The 19,548-nt window shown below is 45.2% G+C and overlaps 3 protein-coding genes across 3 annotated transcripts; 2 read left to right on the top strand and 1 right to left on the bottom strand.

Moving 5' to 3' along the window:
* The first annotated feature begins 937 nt into the window (after positions 1-937).
* Positions 938-1,249, top strand: LOC137426125 (histone H4-like). The gene has a single exon (XM_068114819.2). The coding sequence runs from the start codon at positions 938-940 to the stop codon at positions 1,247-1,249; it is 312 nt and encodes a 103-aa protein (XP_067970920.1).
* Positions 1,250-1,811: 562 nt separating this feature from the next.
* LOC137425885 (histone H3-like) lies at positions 1,812-18,378 on the bottom strand. The gene is made up of 2 exons (XM_078775237.1): positions 18,314-18,378; positions 1,812-2,214 (listed from the first exon to the last, which is right to left on the bottom strand). Exons 1-2 carry the CDS (start codon positions 18,376-18,378, stop codon positions 1,812-1,814), a joined length of 468 nt encoding a protein of 155 aa, XP_078631363.1.
* A 386-nt stretch (positions 18,379-18,764) lies between these two features.
* LOC137426124 (histone H2B 1/2-like) lies at positions 18,765-19,145 on the top strand. Its single transcript, XM_068114817.2, has one exon. The coding sequence runs from the start codon at positions 18,765-18,767 to the stop codon at positions 19,143-19,145; it is 381 nt and encodes a 126-aa protein (XP_067970918.2).
* Positions 19,146-19,548: the final 403 nt, after the last annotated feature.

The raw sequence follows: 19,548 nt of genomic DNA, 5'->3' as shown, positions 1-19,548 counted from the left end.
GCCCCACCCACTGGTGCGCGGAATTATTGACCATTGTGCCCGCCACAGAGGTATTTTTACTTGACATCAAATCCAAACTGGCATCAAAATATCGTACGATGACTTGATGCTTTTGAAGCTTATTTCCAACTTCGGTGATGTGAGCGCGCGTTGTTATTTGCCAAAGTTCTGCAGTTCAAGTTGTGTTCAGAATTAAATTGTCGTCAATTTTGCAAACCTTAAACCTCATTTGACAGGATTACGTGTTTACTTGAGTGAAAGCGATGGGATCGGAAAAGCCAGTGCAGTTGCAGATTGTCAAAACGAAAGGACGACGTGCGCATGCGCGGAAAGTGAGATGAAAGGGTAAAAGGCACAAAGCGCACACGCGGACGTGGTAGAAATCACCAAAGGAAAGCGCAGTGAAAATAATTAAATGTCGGAGGAATCGTGGAAGGGTCAAAGAGCAAATGGTAATATCGAGTTCCCACCAATAGAAAGCGTCAGTATCACCACCAAAAAGACACACGAACGCTCGTTTCGTTTATTCACCTTTGGATTCAACTCCCATCATCATGTCTGGACGTGGTAAAGGTGGAAAGGGTTTTGGAAAAGGTGGTGCTAAACGTCATCGCAAGGTACTGCATGATAACATCCAGGGAATCACAGAGCTGAAAGTTTATTAAAGATTATTGCATATTGTAAAATCGTAAGGACGACGTGCGCATGCGCGGCAGAGAGGTGCAAAGGGCACACGCACGCCCGTGGCAGAAATCACCAAGGCAGCACCCTTTCTCGTCGAGAAAATAATTAAATGGAGGAGGCAAAGTTTCAAGGTTGAGCAAAGCGTCATATCGAGCTCTCCACCAATATGAAGCCTTGGTACCAACACCATCGGTATCGACACGCGTATGCTCGTTCGTTTGGTTAAATTGGGGTTTTGATCGAAACGCTCATTATGTCTGGACGTGGTAAAGGTGGAAAAGGTCTCGGTAAAGGTGGTGCGAAACGTCATCGCAAGGTGCTGCGTCATAACATCCAGGGAATCACAAAGCCTGCTATCCGTCGCCTTGCTCGTCGTGGTGGGGTAAAGCGCATCTCGGGTCTCATCTACGAGGAAACTCGTGGAGTTCTCAAGGTGTTCCTGGAAAATGTTATCCGCGATGCTGTTAGCTACACGGGGCACGCCAAGCGAAAGACCGTTACTGCCATGGATGTGGTGTACGCTTTGAAGCGCCAGGGCCGCACACTCTACGGTTTCGGTGGTTAAACATTTTGGTGGTGGTGTTCAACAGCAACAACAAAACTGCTCTTTTCAGAGCCACCAACTCGTTCATGAAAGAGCTTCAGGCGACTTGAACTTTGCTTTTTGTATTATTTGGCACCAGAAATGCAATGTTGAGAGCAGGGTTTGTATTATTATTTTGGGTTTGAGGAGATGAACGGGTCAAGTTATACATGTTATGGTTAAAATTAAAAAAAATGTGTATTTTAACATGAACCACCTTGCAAGCAACATGACACATGATCCCCAACAATTGTCACTTCTCAATCCTGTGGAGGTTTCATTGAAACATTGTGAAACCCCATTCCCTGAAGACAGCCAACCACCACCGACTTGTTCAACATTTCCTTCTCAGTTTTCATTAAAAAGTCAAAACAAAACGTATTTCCTCCAGGCCCGTATACACATTATATACATACAAAATGCAGTGATAGGTGGAGAGTTTGGTGAAAGGTCGATTACACTTTCAAGAAAGGTGTTGTGGCTCTGAAAAGAGCCGTTGGGTGGTGTGGTACGGAAGTTGTGCACAAGACCATGGACGAGCGGGTTAAGCTCGCTCCCCGCGGATACGTCGTGCCAGCTGGATGTCCTTGGGCATGATGGTGACACGTTTGGCGTGAATCGCGCACAAATTAGTGTCCTCAAACAGCCCAACGAGGTAGGCCTCGCTCGCCTCCTGCAGCGCCATCACTGCGGAGCTCTGGAATCGCAAATCGGTTTTGAAATCCTGTGCGATTTCACGGACGAGGCGCTGAAACGGCAGCTTGCGAATGAGCAGCTTCGTGGACTTTTGGTAGCGCCGGATCTCGCGCAGCGCCACAGTTCCTGGACGGTAACGATGCGGCTTTTTCACGCCACCGGTGGCTGGAGCACTTTTCCGTGCCGCCTTTGTCGCCAACTGCTTTCGGGCCTCGGGGAGCTTTTCCACCTGTCGATTTACGGGCGGTTTGCTTCGTTCGAGCCATCGTGACAATAACACAAAATTGAAAACAACTTTTTCACCAAACGCCAATAATGCGATTAAAACTGCGCTGTGCGCGTTTATTTATGTCGGGAGACGCTTGCTCCGCTTTGCATTTGGCTTGGCTGCCACATTTCCTCGTTCACTATTGGCTGCCACATTTCCTCGTTCACTATTGGCTGCCACAATGTGCTCGGTTGCAATTGGCTGCCACATTTTCACGTTTGCTATTGGCTGCCTCAAAACCATTCCCATTCGCTGAAGAATTAAGCCCCACCTCACGCTCCATCCATTGGTCGAAACTTCATTCTCCCCTCTCCATTGGCTAAAATCTGAGCCCGATGTGATCTGCTCCGCGAGGGAAAGCTCCGTCCGCCTTCCCTTGCTCGTTTCTCCCACCAATATCTATCCCGAGCTCCTTTGGGCCTGTTCAGTGCTTCCATTAACGTGAAGAAGCAAAAAGCAAATCCTTGCCGAATATTTCCGTTTGTGTCCCGTAATATAAAAAAATTCACTCACGAATCGATTTCAAAATTGGGTAGTTTGTCGAGGTGGGACGGAACTCCATTTTTATTATATTACAGTCGTTGTACGTTATTTGTAAATAAAACATTATTGCGATATTGCAGGAACCGTGTGTGTTATCTTGTTATCCGTTGTACGTTACCGTTGTACGTTATCTATATTATAATAGCCGTATATGATTCTGTCTGTCTGTTGGGCGTCTGTCCGGGGTGTGGCTTACTCGGTTTGCAGAGTAGCTCCACCCATAGCTCCACCCATTCTGGGAGAGCCTTCGCTTCATATAAACAAATATCCACCATTTTATTAACTCGCATAGCTTTGAGGCCTGTTTTGTAGGCCCGTGGTGTCTTGCTCTCTCTCCCAGTTTTATTTCAAATCAAATTCGATATATCATTTCATTTTTCACAGTCGCTAACATAGTTTTAGACTCGGTTGAAAAAAAAACGGGAAGAAAATCCGATGAAAGTTGCCGTTTATAGAACGAAATGAATTCTCAAACGCCTGTAAACTAAAGGCAAAGCCCATTCATTGAGTCACCCTCACGATTTTATCGAATTCACCATCTGATTTAATTTTTATCGATGGTTTTAGACTCGGTGTCAGAAATAATTGAGAACATTCACGCACACACGGGAAATTGCCGAGATATATTTATTAAAATCGCGCCACGATGATACACGAAAATACACCGCCTAAAATAACAGTCGGGGAAAATGTCGACAGATATTAAAAATTCGCTTTTTCTTTTCCGTTAACATTTATTACTTTTACGTTTTATGAGAGTCGGCACAAAAACGACATGTTTTTCTTCGTTCTTTCTTATTTCATTCAAAATTATTATCCGGAAGTAAAATATGTTTCAGGAAATTACCGAGAGATATTTCTTCGTTTTTATTTCATTAGTTACTAGCAGAAGTACCCAGCGTTGCCGGGCGGCGGAGGGGGGAAGTGCACGTACACTTTAAACATGTATATACGTGTGGGATGTGGGATATGGGATATATACGTGTGTGTGTGTGTGTGTGTGTGTGTGTGTGTGTGTGTGTGTGTGTGTGTGTGTGTGTGTGTGTGTGTATATATATATGTGTATATACTGTATATGTGTGTGTATGTGTGTATGTATGTGTGTGTATATATGTGTGTGGGTGTCCGTGTGTTTGTGTGTATGTGTGTATACATATATGTGTGTGCATACATATATGTGTGTGTGTATACATATATGTGTGTGTGTGTGTGTCTGTGAATAAGAGAGAGACCGAATTGTGGGGTACAGAAATGAAAAAACGAGGTCGGTGTGTGTGTGTGTGTGTGTGTGTGTGTGTGTGTGTGTATGTGTGTGTGTATATATATGTGTGTGTGTCTATGTGTGTGTGTGTGTGTGTGTGTGTGTGTGTGTGTGTGTGTGTGTGTATATGTGTCAAGTAGTAGATTTGTTATTGCCTAAAGTTCAGTTATAGACGTTGGTTGCTAATGTGTTATGATTTAAATCTGGTTTAAAAATGCTATTTTCATGAAGTTAATAAAGGGTTTTTGCTTCGTTTTAGTTTTGGATGAGGAGAGGCTCGCTGAGGTCATGCTGAACAAATTGTATACGTATGCTTTTTCGAGGCTGGTCGTAAAACCACGCCCACATGCGCTTGTTTTTGCGTAATGCTAGTAGAATGACATGAACCTATCGTTAACCATATATATTTTGTTTTAATCACAGCAACGCATGACTCTGTATAAACATGCTTTGAATTACTCATGTACACAAACCCATAAAATATATGGGTTTGTTTGGCTAAGCATACACTCTCCTCTTTGTGAGTTACATTTCTGTTTTCTCGGAGCCCAGAAAAACATTTGGTCCGAATGATAAGGAAGGGCTGACTCCCCCGAATGATAACGGTGGGAGGGACTCTCGCCAGTCGCTTTGTTCTCTCGGAGATTTTCTGATAATCGTATTCGTATATAAGTGAATGAGAATCAATGCGTTTTCAGGAAGGCTTGACGTGGCATGAGACTGGCTCTTGCTATAGATGTCTTGGCCTCCTCCGGATCTGTATAAGTTGGTTTTTAATAAAGCTGCGCCATTCCAGGCTATTGTGGACTTCTTTTGCAAACGAAGAGCTGATTCTTCACAGATGGTACCAGGAGTGGGGTGTCAACAGACGCGGAGGACGGGAAACGGAGCCCGAGGGACAGGAGGAAGGCTGACCTGAGGCCGGCGCCGGCACGTTGATTTGATTAAAGGTGGGAGTTGTTTTATATCAGAGGGCTATTATTCCAAATTCGTACCTTCCTCCCTCGCGCGGGTTCAGCCTCCTTGTCTTCCGCGCTGTCTGCACTCGAACAGAAATTGTAAGTAAAGGCTCATTTAGGCCTCAGAATGACGTGGTTTTGTTAAAGCCAGGATAAACAAGTAAGGATAAACCAGGAAGGACTTAACAGTAAGCTTAAAGTTACAGTTAGCACCAGGAGGGGAAAATGAGGTCGGACAGCCATATAGGTTGAAACCAGGTGGCCAAGATTTTTCCAGGAAGGAACAGCCCAGAGACAAGATGGGGTATGCCATTGCATGCCAGGGAACGAAGGGCTGTGGCTAAACTTAGATAGAAGGCCAAAGCAACAGAGGTCCAGATAGAAACAGGCCAGGACCTGGTGGACAAGAGAAAATAAATAAGCTCACAGGAAATGGGCCAGGTGGCCACAGGGTGAGAAGGACAGGAATGGTTTTTGAAATATTGAAATTTTAAGCATTGTAGCTATAGTTATTGAAGCTACAGGACAGAGGACAATTAAGTAAGCAGTTAAACAAGTAAAACAGCGAGTGATGCCGCTGGACCAGATACCAGACCAAGACCCCCCAACCCCCCAAGACCTGAGCTCAGTCCCGGGGCTCTAGGCAACACCCCCCCACCCCCCCCAAGACCTGAGCTCAGTCCCAGGGCTCTAGGCAACACCCCAACACCCCGCCCTGCCTTCCCTTTTTTTCACCTCAACCCACCCCCCGTCCAAACCCGTCCCAAAAATCCTTTTCCTTGAATGGGAGACTTCTATGAGTATATGAATGAGGAATGAATGTATATTGGGATGTTAATTGACGTGTGTATCTAGCCAATGTATTTGTCTGTATGACATATGCAAAGCAGAGGGTTTCGGTGTGAAGCTTTGTAAGTGATCTGCTCGACGTGCGGGAAATTCAGGCCGGGAATGTCCATTTTAGCGTCTATCCGAGAGAACAGGCGAGGTCCTGAACTGAGTCCGGATTTTCATCTGTTTGGGAGTTGTTTGGGAAGCGAATTGATATAAATCGGGTCAGGAAAGCACTCGGAGTGCCCTTGTCGACCTACTGTTGATATGAAGCGGGTTTCTTGGAGATGGTTGCAGGATGGGCTGTTTTTTTTCCGCTAAATTCAGAATTCGAATCAATATGTGTGTTTTACTTGAATCGAAGAGTTCATTCAATGGCAGATATTGTGGATTGTATGTGTGGGATGTATCGCTGAGGCAGCTCACCTTTGGAATTGGTGTCATATAGTGCATTTTGGGTCAGAGAGGTCAAGCGTCGGAGATCCTGTTTTTTTGCGATGTTTACGAGCTAGGGATGAGTTCTGACAGCTCAATGTTCTGACAACTCACTAAATGTCAAGTCGTAGATTCTTTATTGACAATTCTCTGTTATGACAGCCGACTGCATGTCCCAAGTGAGGTAAACCCCGCCGGGAACGCGAATAGAGCGGCGTGCAGGGAGTGTTGGGATTCGTGTGGAGGCACGAGGGTGCGCGCCAAGACGGGGGGCGGCGTGGCGTCGTCGCGTTGAGATGGTTGTGCCAGGTCGATCGGCGATCTCTGAATTTAAATCGGATTTTTGTCATGTGTGTTGTGAAATTAAACGTCTATCCGAGAATCCTGGCAATGTTCGTTTAACTAAAGTGTGGTACAAACCTGTGTTTCCGCCGTGCGGCTCCGTGGAAGTTTGGGTAGAGGGATATTGGGTGTTCAGACAGGAGCCGAGCGAGCCGCGAGTCACGGGTGTGCTGTATGAGATTTGCTCAGAGTGCTGGCGATAACTCGCCCACTCTCAGAGGAGGATGTGTGCCCAAATGCATTGTGGGTCATTTCGACTTTGCTGGATGTCGGACGTTCATGTCAGACGAGCCATGTCGGAATAGTGGCCGGCTGCGACATATATGCCAGGCAATGTCACAGGACGAATACGTCATTTAAGATGGATTTATAAGATGGATAGATGGATGGATTTATTTAAGATGGCTAAAATAAACGATTTCAAGACAGAGTAATTAATTTCCGGAGCCAAGTTCCAACAGGAAGTCTTGTTCATACAGTAAGGTACAGTGCGGAGTGGCGGCTGGAAGATGCATCGATGCATTTGTGTTGACCAATTCGAAGTTTGACCTTTTAAAGTTTAGTTGACCTTTGTTCGAGATATGCAAGGGAAAGGTCAGAGGTAATTCACTAACCTTGGAAGAACGACAGGCGGAGTCAGTCTACAGGGTGTTGCTTTAACGACAGGATATATAGGACTTAAATCTGGAGAATATCGGGACATATATTGTGGGTAAAACCAAAATCATGTACGTAATTAATGAACAGAGAATATCGAGTCCTGTTTGTCGTTGTAATTGTCGTTGATGTCCCGATTCAGGGGTCTCAAGAAATAAACAGACTTCCGGTGCCGACCGGAAGCGTCAGGTACAGTACGCTTGGAATTTAATTTAACCGGGTCGAGTACAGTAACGTGTTCGATCGAGCTGTGGGGATTTGAGATGGATTTGAGTCACGTTAAATGGAGGACATTTGGGAGGATGAAGAGATGCAAGTAACGTGGATTAAATTGTGGTATCACGAGTTGGGTGCCAGAGATATTGTGGTTATTATAACTCACTGATTATAGGGGGCGCCGGGCGCACCGAGTACAGATCGGGTTGCATGATGGAGCACGCATGCATGGATTTTGGCTTTGCGAGGCTCCGGATAGAAATTGGCATTTCGATGCTGTGGATTATATTGTGCCTGCCCGGAAAGGTGATGTCCTGTGCTGGGGCTGGCGACATGCCTCTGTTATTTGTTACTTGCCGGAAAAATTTTCCGGCAAGTATGTTGATCTGTTCGTTTGTTTGTCTGTTTGTCTGTTTGTCTGTTTGTCTGTCTGTTTGTCTGTCTGTTTGCAGCACTGCGTCTACACCGTTGCACGGAGAATCGCCAAACTTTGCACACATATTGGTCTTGCCCTGGAATAGACTGTGCCCAATTGATGACGTCATCGGTGACGTGGTTCGGCCGCCATCTTGGAAAAACCGAAAAAATTTGCACCTCTATATCTCCGAAAGTACTGTACTGAAAAAATTGAGACATGGCTCATTGTAAAGAACTCTCCATGGGGAATAAAATATGTTAATGATGACGTCATATGTCACGTGGTCGGCCGCCATCTTGGAAAAAAGGCAAAAATTTGCACCACTATATCTCCAAAAGTGCTGAACAGAAAAATTGAGACATGGCTCATTGTAAAGAACTCTCCATGGGGAATAAAATATGTTAATGATGACGTCATCAGTCACGTGGTCGGCCGCCATCTTGGAAAAACCGAAAAACTTAGCACCTCCATATCTCCGAAAGTGCTGAATAGAAAAAATTGAGACATGGCTCATTGTAAAGAACTCTCCATGGGGAATAAAATATGTTAATGATGATGTCATCGGTCACGTGGTTCGGCCGCCATCTTGGAAAAACCGAAAAATTCTGCACCTCCACATCTCCAAAAGTCCTGAATAGAAAAAATTGAGACATGGCTCATTGTAAAGAACTCTCCATGGGGAATAAAATATGTTAATGATGACGTCATCGGTCACGTGGTTCGGCCGCCATCTTGGAAAAACTTTGCACCTCGATATCTCCGAAAGTGCTGAACAGAAAAAATTGAGACATGGCTCATTGTGAAGAACTCTCCACGGGGAATAAAATATGTTAATGATGACGTCATCGGTCACGTGGTTCAGCCACCATATTTGTCCTAAATGGCCGATAAAAAAGTAAATTCCGGCAAGTCCTCGGTCTCTGACCGATTTTTCATCTGTCTGTCGGTCTGATTGTAAGTCTTTGGTACTGGGAGGGCTAATTGAGTGCTCAGGCGTCATTGTTCCATGGAGGCAGGAGCTGTGAGTCACAAAATGTAAATGTAACACAGAGAGATGGACAGGACAACAATGGAGTTTATATGGACGGGTTTGGGGCAGTTTCAATCTGACGATTACAGAGTGCTTTGTTCCGTTCACGAAACATGTAAAATTCATGGAGTTGAAGTCGTTTGCAAGAAGGCAGCAGAGTCAGTACTGGGATGCAACTTCGTCCGGGGGTTTTGGTCCAGCCTGCAAGGAGTCCAGGGGCTTGTTTTAGGGCTGGGTCGCCAAAAATGGGATGCTGTGCCCATCTGGATGTAAAATTATCCATCAAGGACGGGGAATAATGTGCAGTGTGATTGGGTAAGAGGTAAAGGCCATAAAACACCAACCCCATGAGGAACGAAATAAATGGAGAGATGTTGGGATCACATGATGGTTGGGATTGAAGAACAACCTACTGGGATTTCAAACCTGTGTTTGGGTCTGGGGCAACTGGGTGATGGGCAACAGTGTATGAGTGAGTAATTATGATCTGTTTAAGTGTAAGAGGCGGTGGAGAAGAAAGGGGTGATGAAAAGTTATTTGTTTTAGTGTGAAGTAGGTTGGTTGCTTATTTGTCACAGTAAGATGAGAGTTGTGTTTTTAAGCTTGGTCTTTGAATGAATTGTTGCTTGGAATGTGTTGATTGGAAAAGTGATTTCTGATCGCTGATCCGATCTGGTTTTGAATTGTTGATTTAATTTTGAATTGATTGGAGGTAATAAGGATTTGTGTTGATTTCCTGATTTGAGTTGATCTGGAAACAAAGACAGATGGGATTAATGTGTATATCAGGAACATTTTGGAAAAGAAATATGGATATATGACATTACTAAAATATAACCAAGCAATTGAGAGTTCTTGGGTTAATGGGATATAAATAAATGCATCTACAAGTTGATGGTTTATAAAAAATTTAGTTCTGGATGATACTTAAACGATGAACAATGTTGGCAATATACAAAGAATGTGACTTGTTTTTTGGGGGGAAAACATGTGGTTTAAAATTGGTTGGCTAAGTTTTAAAGATGGAGATGTTTCGCAGAACTCTTATGATTATTTATATGAGTGGTGGACTATTCCATGGAGAAGCATGGTATGGTATAAAAATAAAGAGGGAGTATCCAGGAAAAAGATGTTCAAGTGAACTTTGTGCTGTGAAAAGAATGTCGAGTTAATGGAAGTGTTTTGTTCGATTAATTTTGTTCAATTTGTGTTCAAATGACCATCGATGTTGGGGGCAAAGTTATGGGTGAATTTGGTGAGTGGTTGTGGGCAAACGAAGATTAATTTAGATTTATCATAGTTAAGTTCGAGGAAGTTGATTTGAAGCCAGAATTTCATTTGGATGCCAGAAAGGAGAAAGGAGATGCTGAAAGCCAGAAAGGAGATGCTGTTGTCTACTCTGAATGACAGGTGGCGGTATCCAGGGCGCTGAGGAGTTTGTTCACGTTGTAAAGTTTGTTTATTTAGTTTGTTTATTGTAGAGAAGAGTGCTTTTGGGATTCCGGAGCCAGAGTGGATAATTTGAGAGTAGTAGGTGGTCCATGTGAAGCTTGGGAGTGAACTGATTTGGGTTTAATAGGCACAAGCTGGTCTAAACAGGGTGAGGAGGATGGCGTGATTGATGATGTCAAAGGAGGCGTTGAGGTGAGGAGGATGAAAATGTTGAGGTTGCCGGCATCAGAGGAGAGAAAAGGTCGCTGGTGATTTTGAGGAGAGCAGTTTCAGTACTGTGGCTGGAGCAGAATCCGGATTGGGATGTTTCATACAGGTTATTGGCAGAGTGGTGATGTTTGAGTTGAGTGGCCACAGCACGTTCCAAAACTTTTGACAGAAAGGGTAGATTGGAGATGGGTCTGAAGTTATTTAGGGTGTCAGGGTTTAGTCCAGGGTTTTTCCAGAATGGGGGTGAAGTCTCACGAGTTTTTGGGGAAATCGGTATGTGAAGCTGGATTAAGTTGGAACTGCTTGATGAGCCATGGAGATGGATTGGGTTTTGTTGTTGGTTGTCTGGGAGTTCGGTTGTTGCATTGCCAAAGGTTTCTGTGTGGTGGACACACTCGTTGGCTGTTGTCTTGTGTGACGTGGATGGAGATGTATGTGGCTGCGTGTGGCTGCCTGGAGTCGGGAAGACGGCTACAGTGGTTGATATTGGTTGTGGATCGTCCGGGGTGCTTCGATTTGCATAGGGGGTGAAGATTGGGATATTACATTATTTTAAGTAAGTATTGGTATGAGTAATTACATAAGTAATTATGAGTTATTATGAGTATTAGTTATGAGTAAGTGATTATTTTAGTAAAGTTACATGTTTCGCTGTGTTGTGGATCTGCGGACAAGCTAGTTTGATGGGTACCCTGGGGTCTTCGGCGTGTCTATGTGTTTGGCTGTCTGTCACACCGGACTCTTGAATGGGTTTTCATGAGACGAATTTCAGACATAACAGTGAGAATCTATTTTGAGCGAATCACAGTGGGTGAGGAAAACATTGTGTGTGACCAGACACCAGAACTGACCAGAATTGAAATTGGAAGTAGACCAGGTTATTTCTATTATTTGTTTATTCGTGAAAATAAATAAATAATAGGGGGAGGTTAATGGAGGTTAATGGTGGTTTGTTTGTGTTAATGGAGGTTAATGGTGGTTTGTTTGTGTTAATTCTAGTTGAAACTCTCGCTGAAGTAATTTTCGTTTATTTTTATTTTTTGATTCGATTTGAGAGTTGAGATGATTGATTTTTTATTAATTTTATAATTTTATTTTTATTGATGTTGGAAACAGGTAATGGGATGCTGAGAGAAGGATTGAATTTAATTTGAATTGGACTGGATTAAATGGGATTGAATTAAAAAATTGAATATTGGATAAAATTGGATCCACTTGAAAAAAAGTGGATTAGGAAATTGGAGAAAAGGTGTTCTATGAAACTATGAATTGAATGAATTGAATCTATGAATTGGAGACCTGTAGACCAGGCGCTCCCAGGAGACTTGTGGACCAGGTGTTCCACCAGAGGAAAAAGACCAGGTGTTCGTGGAGCACTTCACCTGCAAGAACGCCTTGGAACCAAGGTGGAAGGGACCAGTCCAGGTGTTGCTGACTACACCAACGGCAGTCTTTTGCGAGGGCAAGACTTCGTGGATCCACGCCACGCACTGTAAGTTGGCCATACAAGCACCAGACACTACACCACAGCAACCACAGTAAGGATGGGCCTAATCATAGGTACAATACTATTGATAGCGACAGCAGCTAGGGGAAACTCCGATTCCAATAGATGCGAAAACGAAACCCGACACCTCACCGTAACATGGGGACAAAGAGTATCACTACCATGTTTCGAACAGAAAGCCCTGCACACAAATTGGGTGAACATAAATTGGCTAGCACTGTCGGCAGGGCCTGGACGCGTTGGCATGATACTACAAAAGCAACGAGAGTTCCGGGAAGATGGGCAAGCTAGCATTAAGACCTTGGCCCAACCAGGATACCAATGGGGAACCCCTGATTTTAAGCTACAAACACGCACACGCCTAGGGAAAGACATGACCATGCAGGTCCGGTGCAGCGTCTGGACCCCTGGCGCGGCCGGTGGCGAAAAGAACTACATACCATGCATCAAATACATACTCACGCCACAACCCCAGAATAAGGCCCCAAAGAAGGGTGAAAACACATATTGGAAAGTGGCCAGGGAAGTGGCAACAATTCAAAATAGGACACACTGCTGGTCGTGCATGCGCTTTCCCCAAGCAGGCACCACAGGAATACACATGATAGTGCTACCTCTGTCCCTCAATGACCTCTGCTCACAACCTATCGATTCCCCATGTTTAGTCACCACGCTGGAAAGAGAAGGGGTTGACAACGGCAAGAGTTGCAATCGACAATTTAATTATCGCCCGTCAATGATTGCCCATGTGGCCGAGAGGCCTGCCCCCGTCTGGGTCAAACCACAGAAAGGGAAGGTCTGCCTCCAGGGTTCCGGCCACTTGCGTATGGGAGAATCAGAATGCGCCTACACTCTCCCCGGGAAGCTGGGACAAGGGAGCTCGGGGATTACATTACGAATAGTACTGCAAGATAAACACAACCACAACATAACGGCTATAACATTCTCTAGGGGGGTTAGTAGGATTAATGGGGTGGTAAAGGGACTCCAGTGCTTATCCACCCACCTGGTCCCACCCCATGGGACAATGTTTATATGCGGCGACAAGGCTTACCCCTATTTACCAAATAATTGGGGGGGCACATGTTATCTGGGTTCAGTCCTTCCTGACGTTGAGATACTGGATGAGCTAGACCCAAAGTCCTTGGACAGGCGTTATAAGAGGTCAGTCATGAACGAAGATGGAACCACTAAACTACACGGGAGCCTAGGGGAAAAGGTGTTTGGTTTCTTCTTCCCAGGAGCGGGCACAGTCATGGATAGTTTCCGGATAGATAAATTGGCTTTGGCCCTAGAAAAGGTGGCAAACGACACCGCTACGGCTCATGACATACTATTGGACACGGTAATTCACATGCGTACAATGGTGATGCAGAATCGGGTGGCTTTGGACATGCTCCTGGCAGAGAAAGGAGGGGTATGCGGAATTATAGAGGGAAAATGTTGCACTTACATACCCGATCCATCTGAAGGAGTGTCAGCCGCAATAGTGAGACTAAGGGAAACTAGCCACGCCCTGACGATCGATCGGATCGCGCGTGAAAATTCTTATACATTTAGCTGGCTCACTGACTGGTTCCAGGGATGGACGGGCACCATAGTGAAGTGGTTATTGACCGCACTGGCTGTGATAATCGGGGTAGTAATTTGGGGGGCACTAATGAAATCTCTAGTCCTCCTCTGTATGAGAAAGTATTTTACAGGATGGAAAGTGAAGAAGCCGCCGACAACGACTATGGCTCTGACCACAGAGGCCGTCGACCTGAACGGGTCCTTCAACAAGGCAGTTGCGACCGGCGCTCCAGAAAATTGCATTGAATTTTGTAATGACTGTGATACTTGTGTGGATCCCATGTGGGAACTGGCTGCTGCCTGTAACGGTGTATGTGATGACTGTGATACTTGTGCTATAAACCCCTTGCGTGTACTGGCTAACGCTGCTTATGTATTACAAGCTGACAGCTGCACGCCCCCTTTAAACCCAACTATGGATCTGATTGCGACGCTGGGTCTGGCGGTCGAGGGACCCGACGTGGATATCCTAGACCCGCAAGCCGACCAGGCGCCCAAGGGAGACTTTGACATAAAAGGAAGTTCCTCTCTTTGCTTCATATGTATTAAGTTCAAATGCTTCAAGTGAATCGGATTTTTACGCTCTGTACCCTGACCAGGAAATTGAGACACAAGATACTGACAATATTATGTATTCCCCAGAACAGCAGCACGTGAGGGACCTCATGGGCATGATCGTTGATTAACTTCGAAGATCTGCAAGGACTGAGTCTGCAAAGGGTGGGGGGAGCAAGTTCCGCAGGGGAGGTGACGGGCCCTCTGGCGGAGCAGAACCTCATCTGGACCAGACGCCTTCGTTGTGGATCCGAAACGTTAATGGACTTTCATGTTCTGAGCCCTCAGGCTCCGAGCACGCACCACACGACACGTTCGCCAAATGCACGGGCGAGGCGCTTTGGGCGCACGATATGCCCTTGGGAGATACCCGCATTACACAATTATTTTTTCAATACCCGCATTACACAATTATTTTTCAATAAAGCCCAATGTGGCACGTTGTCTCTTAAGATACTTTGTCTCGACGAGACAAGAGGAAGGAATGTCAAGTAGTAGATTTGTTATTGCCTAAAGTTCAGTTATAGACGTTGGTTGCTAATGTGTTATGATTTAAATCTGGTTTAAAAATGCTATTTTCATGAAGTTAATAAAGGGTTTTTGCTTCGTTTTAGTTTTGGATGAGGAGAGGCTCGCTGAGGTCATGCTGAACAAATTGTATACGTATGCTTTTTCGAGGCTGGTCGTAAAACCACGCCCACATGCGCTTGTTTTTGCGTAATGCTAGTAGAATGACATGAACCTATCGTTAACCATATATATTTTGTTTTAATCACAGCAACGCATGACTCTGTATAAACATGCTTTGAATTACTCATGTACACAAACCCATAAAATATATGGGTTTGTTTGGCTAAGCATACACTCTCCTCTTTGTGAGTTACATTTCTGTTTTCTCGGAGCCCAGAAAAACATTTGGTCCGAATGATAAGGAAGGGCTGACTCCCCCGAATGATAACGGTGGGAGGGACTCTCGCCAGTCGCTTTGTTCTCTCGGAGATTTTCTGATAATCGTATTCGTATATAAGTGAATGAGAATCAATGCGTTTTCAGGAAGGCTTGACGTGGCATGAGACTGGCTCTTGCTATAGATGTCTTGGCCTCCTCCAGATCTGTATAAGTTGGTTTTTAATAAAGCTGCGCCATTCCAGGCTATTGTGGACTTCTTTTGCAAACGAAGAGCTGATTCTTCACATATGTGTGTGTGTGTGTGTGTATATGTGTGGGTGTGGGTGTACATGTGTGTGGGTGTGGGTGTACATGTGTGTGGGTGTACATGTGTGTGTGTGTGTGTGTGTGTGGATGTATGTGTGTGTGTGTGTGTGTGTGTGTGTGTGTGTGTGTGTGTGTGTGTGTCTGTGAATAAGAGAGACACAATTGTGAGGAACAGAAATGAAAAAACGAGATGTGTGTGTGTGTTTGTGTGTGTTTGTGTGTAGATATATATGTGTTTGGGTGTACGTGTGTGGGTGTACGTGTGTGTATGTATGTGTGTGTATATATGTGTGTGGTTGTACGTGTGTTTGTGTGTGTATGTGTGTGTGTGGGTGTGCACGCACATGCATTCACATGTTATCAGAAGTAAATACATTGTGTAGATTACATCATTTGTGCATCTGATAAATTGCCAGTAACAATTTTGTGAAACTGAATGTGCAGGTGCAGCATCTAACTCAATATGTCGAAATGTCTCACACGTCCATGCCCGTGGGATTCCCACGGGTGACCCCAGGGCCGATTGGAGCGGAGAGTGAGGGCCGATTGGAGCGGAGAGTGAGGGACGATTGGAGTGGAGAGTGAGGGCCGATTGGAGCAGAGAGGAGTGTGAGGAGGTATTGGAGAGGGGTGTGAGGAGGTATTGGGTGGAGAGGAGTGTGAGGGCTTGGAGAGGAGTGTGAGGGGTTGGCGAGGAGTGTGAGGGGTTGTAGAGGAGTGTGAGGGGTTGTAGAGGAGTGTGAGGGGTTGTAGAGGAGTGTGAGGAGGTATTGGAGAGGAGTGCGAGGAGGTATTGGAGAGGAGTGTGAGGAGGTATTGGTGAGGAGTGTGAGGAGGTATTGGAGAGGGGTGTGAGGATGTATTGGAGAGGAGTGCGAGGAGGTATTGGAGAGGAGTGTGAGGAGGTATTGGATAGGAGTGTGAGGAGGTATTGGATAGGAGTGTGAGGAGGTATTGGAGAGGAATGTGAGGAGGTATTGGAGAGGAGTGAGGAGGTATTGGAGAGGAGTGTGAGGAGGTATTGGAGAGGAGTGTGAGGAGGTATTGGAGAGGAATGTGAGGAGGAGTGGGATTGGAGAGGAGTGTGAGGAGGAGTGGGATTGGAGATGCGTGAGGGTGGAGAGAGGAGAGTGTCAGGTGGAGAGGAGTGAGGGGTCACATATTATGTGAAATAAATAAATTGTGTTCATTCCACCATTTCTGGATCTGATGAATTGCCAGTAACCATTTTGTAAAAATGAATGTGCAGCATCTAACTCAATATGTCGAAATGTCACACACGTCCATGCCCGTGGGATTCCCACGGGTGACCCACTATATTTCTTCGTTTTTATTTCATTCAACATTATTATCCGGAAGTAAAGGTTCACATGTTCATTTCACGTGTGCAAAAACAAACTCCATTTCACGTGTGCATGGACATGAAACACAGACGGGAAAATGCTAAGAGATATTTCGGTCGAAGCAATTATACACCGCCCAAATAAAATATTTCACCGATACACCGAGCGAATTTCACCGAGTTTCAGGAAATTACCCAGAGATATTTCTTCGTTTTTATTTCATTAGATACTAGCAGAAGTACCCAGCGTTGCTGGGCGGGGGAGGGGGGAAGGGCACGTAGCTACACTTTAAACATGTATATACATGTGGGATGTGGGATATATACATGTGGGACGTGTGTGTGTGTGCGTGTGTGTGTGTGTGTGTGTATATGTGTGTATGTGTATGCATGTGTGTGTGTGTGTGTGTCTGTGTGTGTGTATGTGTATATGTGCATGTGTCTGTGTGTGTATATGTGTATGTGTGTGTATACATATGTGTATGTGTATATGTGTGTATGTGTATATGCATGTGTCGGTGTACATGTGTGTATGTGTGCGTGCGTGTGTGTGTGTGTGGATGTGTATGTGTGTGTGTGTGTGTGTGTGTTATTGTGAAACTGCATGTGCAGGTGCAGCATCTAACTCAATATGTCGAAATGTCACACACGTCCATGCCCGTGGGATTCCCACGGGTGACCCCACCAGTTTGTAAATAAAACATCATTGCGATGTTGCAGGAACCGCACATTTGTCAATGAATCGAGAAGCAGAAAATGGACGTAACAAAAGCTTGTTTGAAAGACGAACGTGCAATTGCGCAAACCCCGCAGAATGGTAATTCCATCGCCGAACACAAGCAGGAGATTAAATTATTTTGTTTCCAGAGCTCCGATCTGATGGCGTTGCCGGCGACATTTTGACCTCCCTCGTCGGTCTGTTTGAGGACACGAGGAGAGCGTCATCCACCGTCTACAAAACTCGATACCGACAAATCCCTTTTTGTGCATTTATCTGTCAGAATGGATTTGTACAGAACTTGAGAGTAAAGAAGAGGAGAGATCAAACGGTAATAAGGCAAGGGTCTTTCACTCAGTTGTTAATGTGTGGAATGGTCGCTCCGGAAAGGTCGTGGCAGCAGAAACTACATTCGTCTAAATTGGAATGAGATAAGTACCCGGAAATAATGTAGATCGAGAGGTCTAGGGATATTTGTGTAACTTCTTTGTCGCTTGAGCAAGGATGCGTGATTGAACAGAACATCATTGCGGATTGTTGGCTGTGGGAGGGGGGGCGGGGGGGAGGGAGGAGGTCTCGCTCGTCAAGAGGTGGTGTATGGTCGATGTGGTGTTTCTCACAAAAGAGCCGTCTTCGGAAAGAATAAGTCCCTCCCCTCCCCCAACCCCGCAAAGAAAATCTTCCCCCTCCCCCACCCCCGGAAAGAAACAACTGGTATAAAATTTTTTTCTCCTTTTTGATATAAATTGGTCTGGTGTTGATGAGGTGCAAGAATGACGGACCGAATGGATACCTGCTGGGTCTAAATTCCTTGCGCACCTTGAACTGTTAAGGCTGGAAAAAGCCAACGCGGAGACACCTGCGATGACCCCACTCTCACGCATTGTTGTTTTCCAGATTATTGCGCATCAAGTGCAAAGTTCATTATCATCCACATGTTCTGTATTTGGTTTGGAAGTGACAGAACGCCATGATTTGTCCACAAAAAGAGAAATCCAAATAACTTCACTGAATTTCATGCAAAGGTGACGAATTTGGTTCTTTTGAAGGGAAACTCGGATCAAGAAAGACACACGCCCACTTTTCATCGAACCAATGACTGAGCATTAGGTTGTGTACTCCACCCAGAAACGCTTTGTGATCCAGATATTTGCATATGAACCCTTTATAAGAGGGAATCGTTCACACTCGTCTCGTCTCAAAATTCTGTCTTTCTCCGTCGGTTAATATTTGGTTGCTTCGCTCTCGTTTTTGGTTTTCTCCACTTGTCATGCCTCTGGATCCTCACAAGCAAGAGGCAGCAAAGAAGGGTTCGAAGAAAGCCGTTTCCAAAGCGACTCGGAAGGGTCCCAGTAAACGGCGTCATCGCAGAAAGGAAAGCTACGCCATTTACATCTACAAGGTGCTGAAACAAGTTCACCCCGATACGGGTGTTTTTTCCAAAGCGATGAGCATCATGAATTCCTTCGTTAATGACATCTTTGAGCGTATCGCATCCGAAGCATCTCCTCTGGCGCATTACAACAAGCGCTCCACCATCACATCGCGGGAGATCCCGACGGCAGTGCGTCTGCTCCTTCCCGGGGTGTTGGCCAAGCACGCCGTGTCCGAAGGTACAAAGGCCGTGACCAAGTACACCAGCTCCAAGTGAGCTCCGACTCGTTTCTGAAGTTCATCCCCAAATGGCTCTTTTCAGAGCCAGTCAATGTTTCTTTAAGAGAGTGCAGCCTTTGCTATTCGTGTCCCTCTGGTGCGTTTGTGATGCACAAGATGATTGATGAGTTCGAATCGCTGAACTCAAGTAAACACAAGTACAACACGTAGTAATTATCAATATATTTCATAAATATGTCCAATCTTCATAAATATCGGGGTTTGTTTCTTTCCGAGAGAGTTTGCAAATGCGGTTCTTGGGTGAGAAACATGAGCAACCACACACCACTCCTTGCCGAGACTCACATAAACAACACTCCGCACAGATGCACACAATCATCCATTCATGCTCAAGGTAACAAAGTCCTGCCCTACACCCCACTATCTCCAATACTTCCAGG

The sequence above is a fragment of the Myxine glutinosa genome, chromosome 4, assembly GCF_964187855.1.
Source record: "Myxine glutinosa chromosome 4, kmMyxGlut1.1, whole genome shotgun sequence".
NCBI classification, from domain to species: Eukaryota; Metazoa; Chordata; class Myxini; order Myxiniformes; family Myxinidae; genus Myxine; species Myxine glutinosa.
This window is presented reverse-complemented; position numbering and strand designations above follow the sequence as displayed.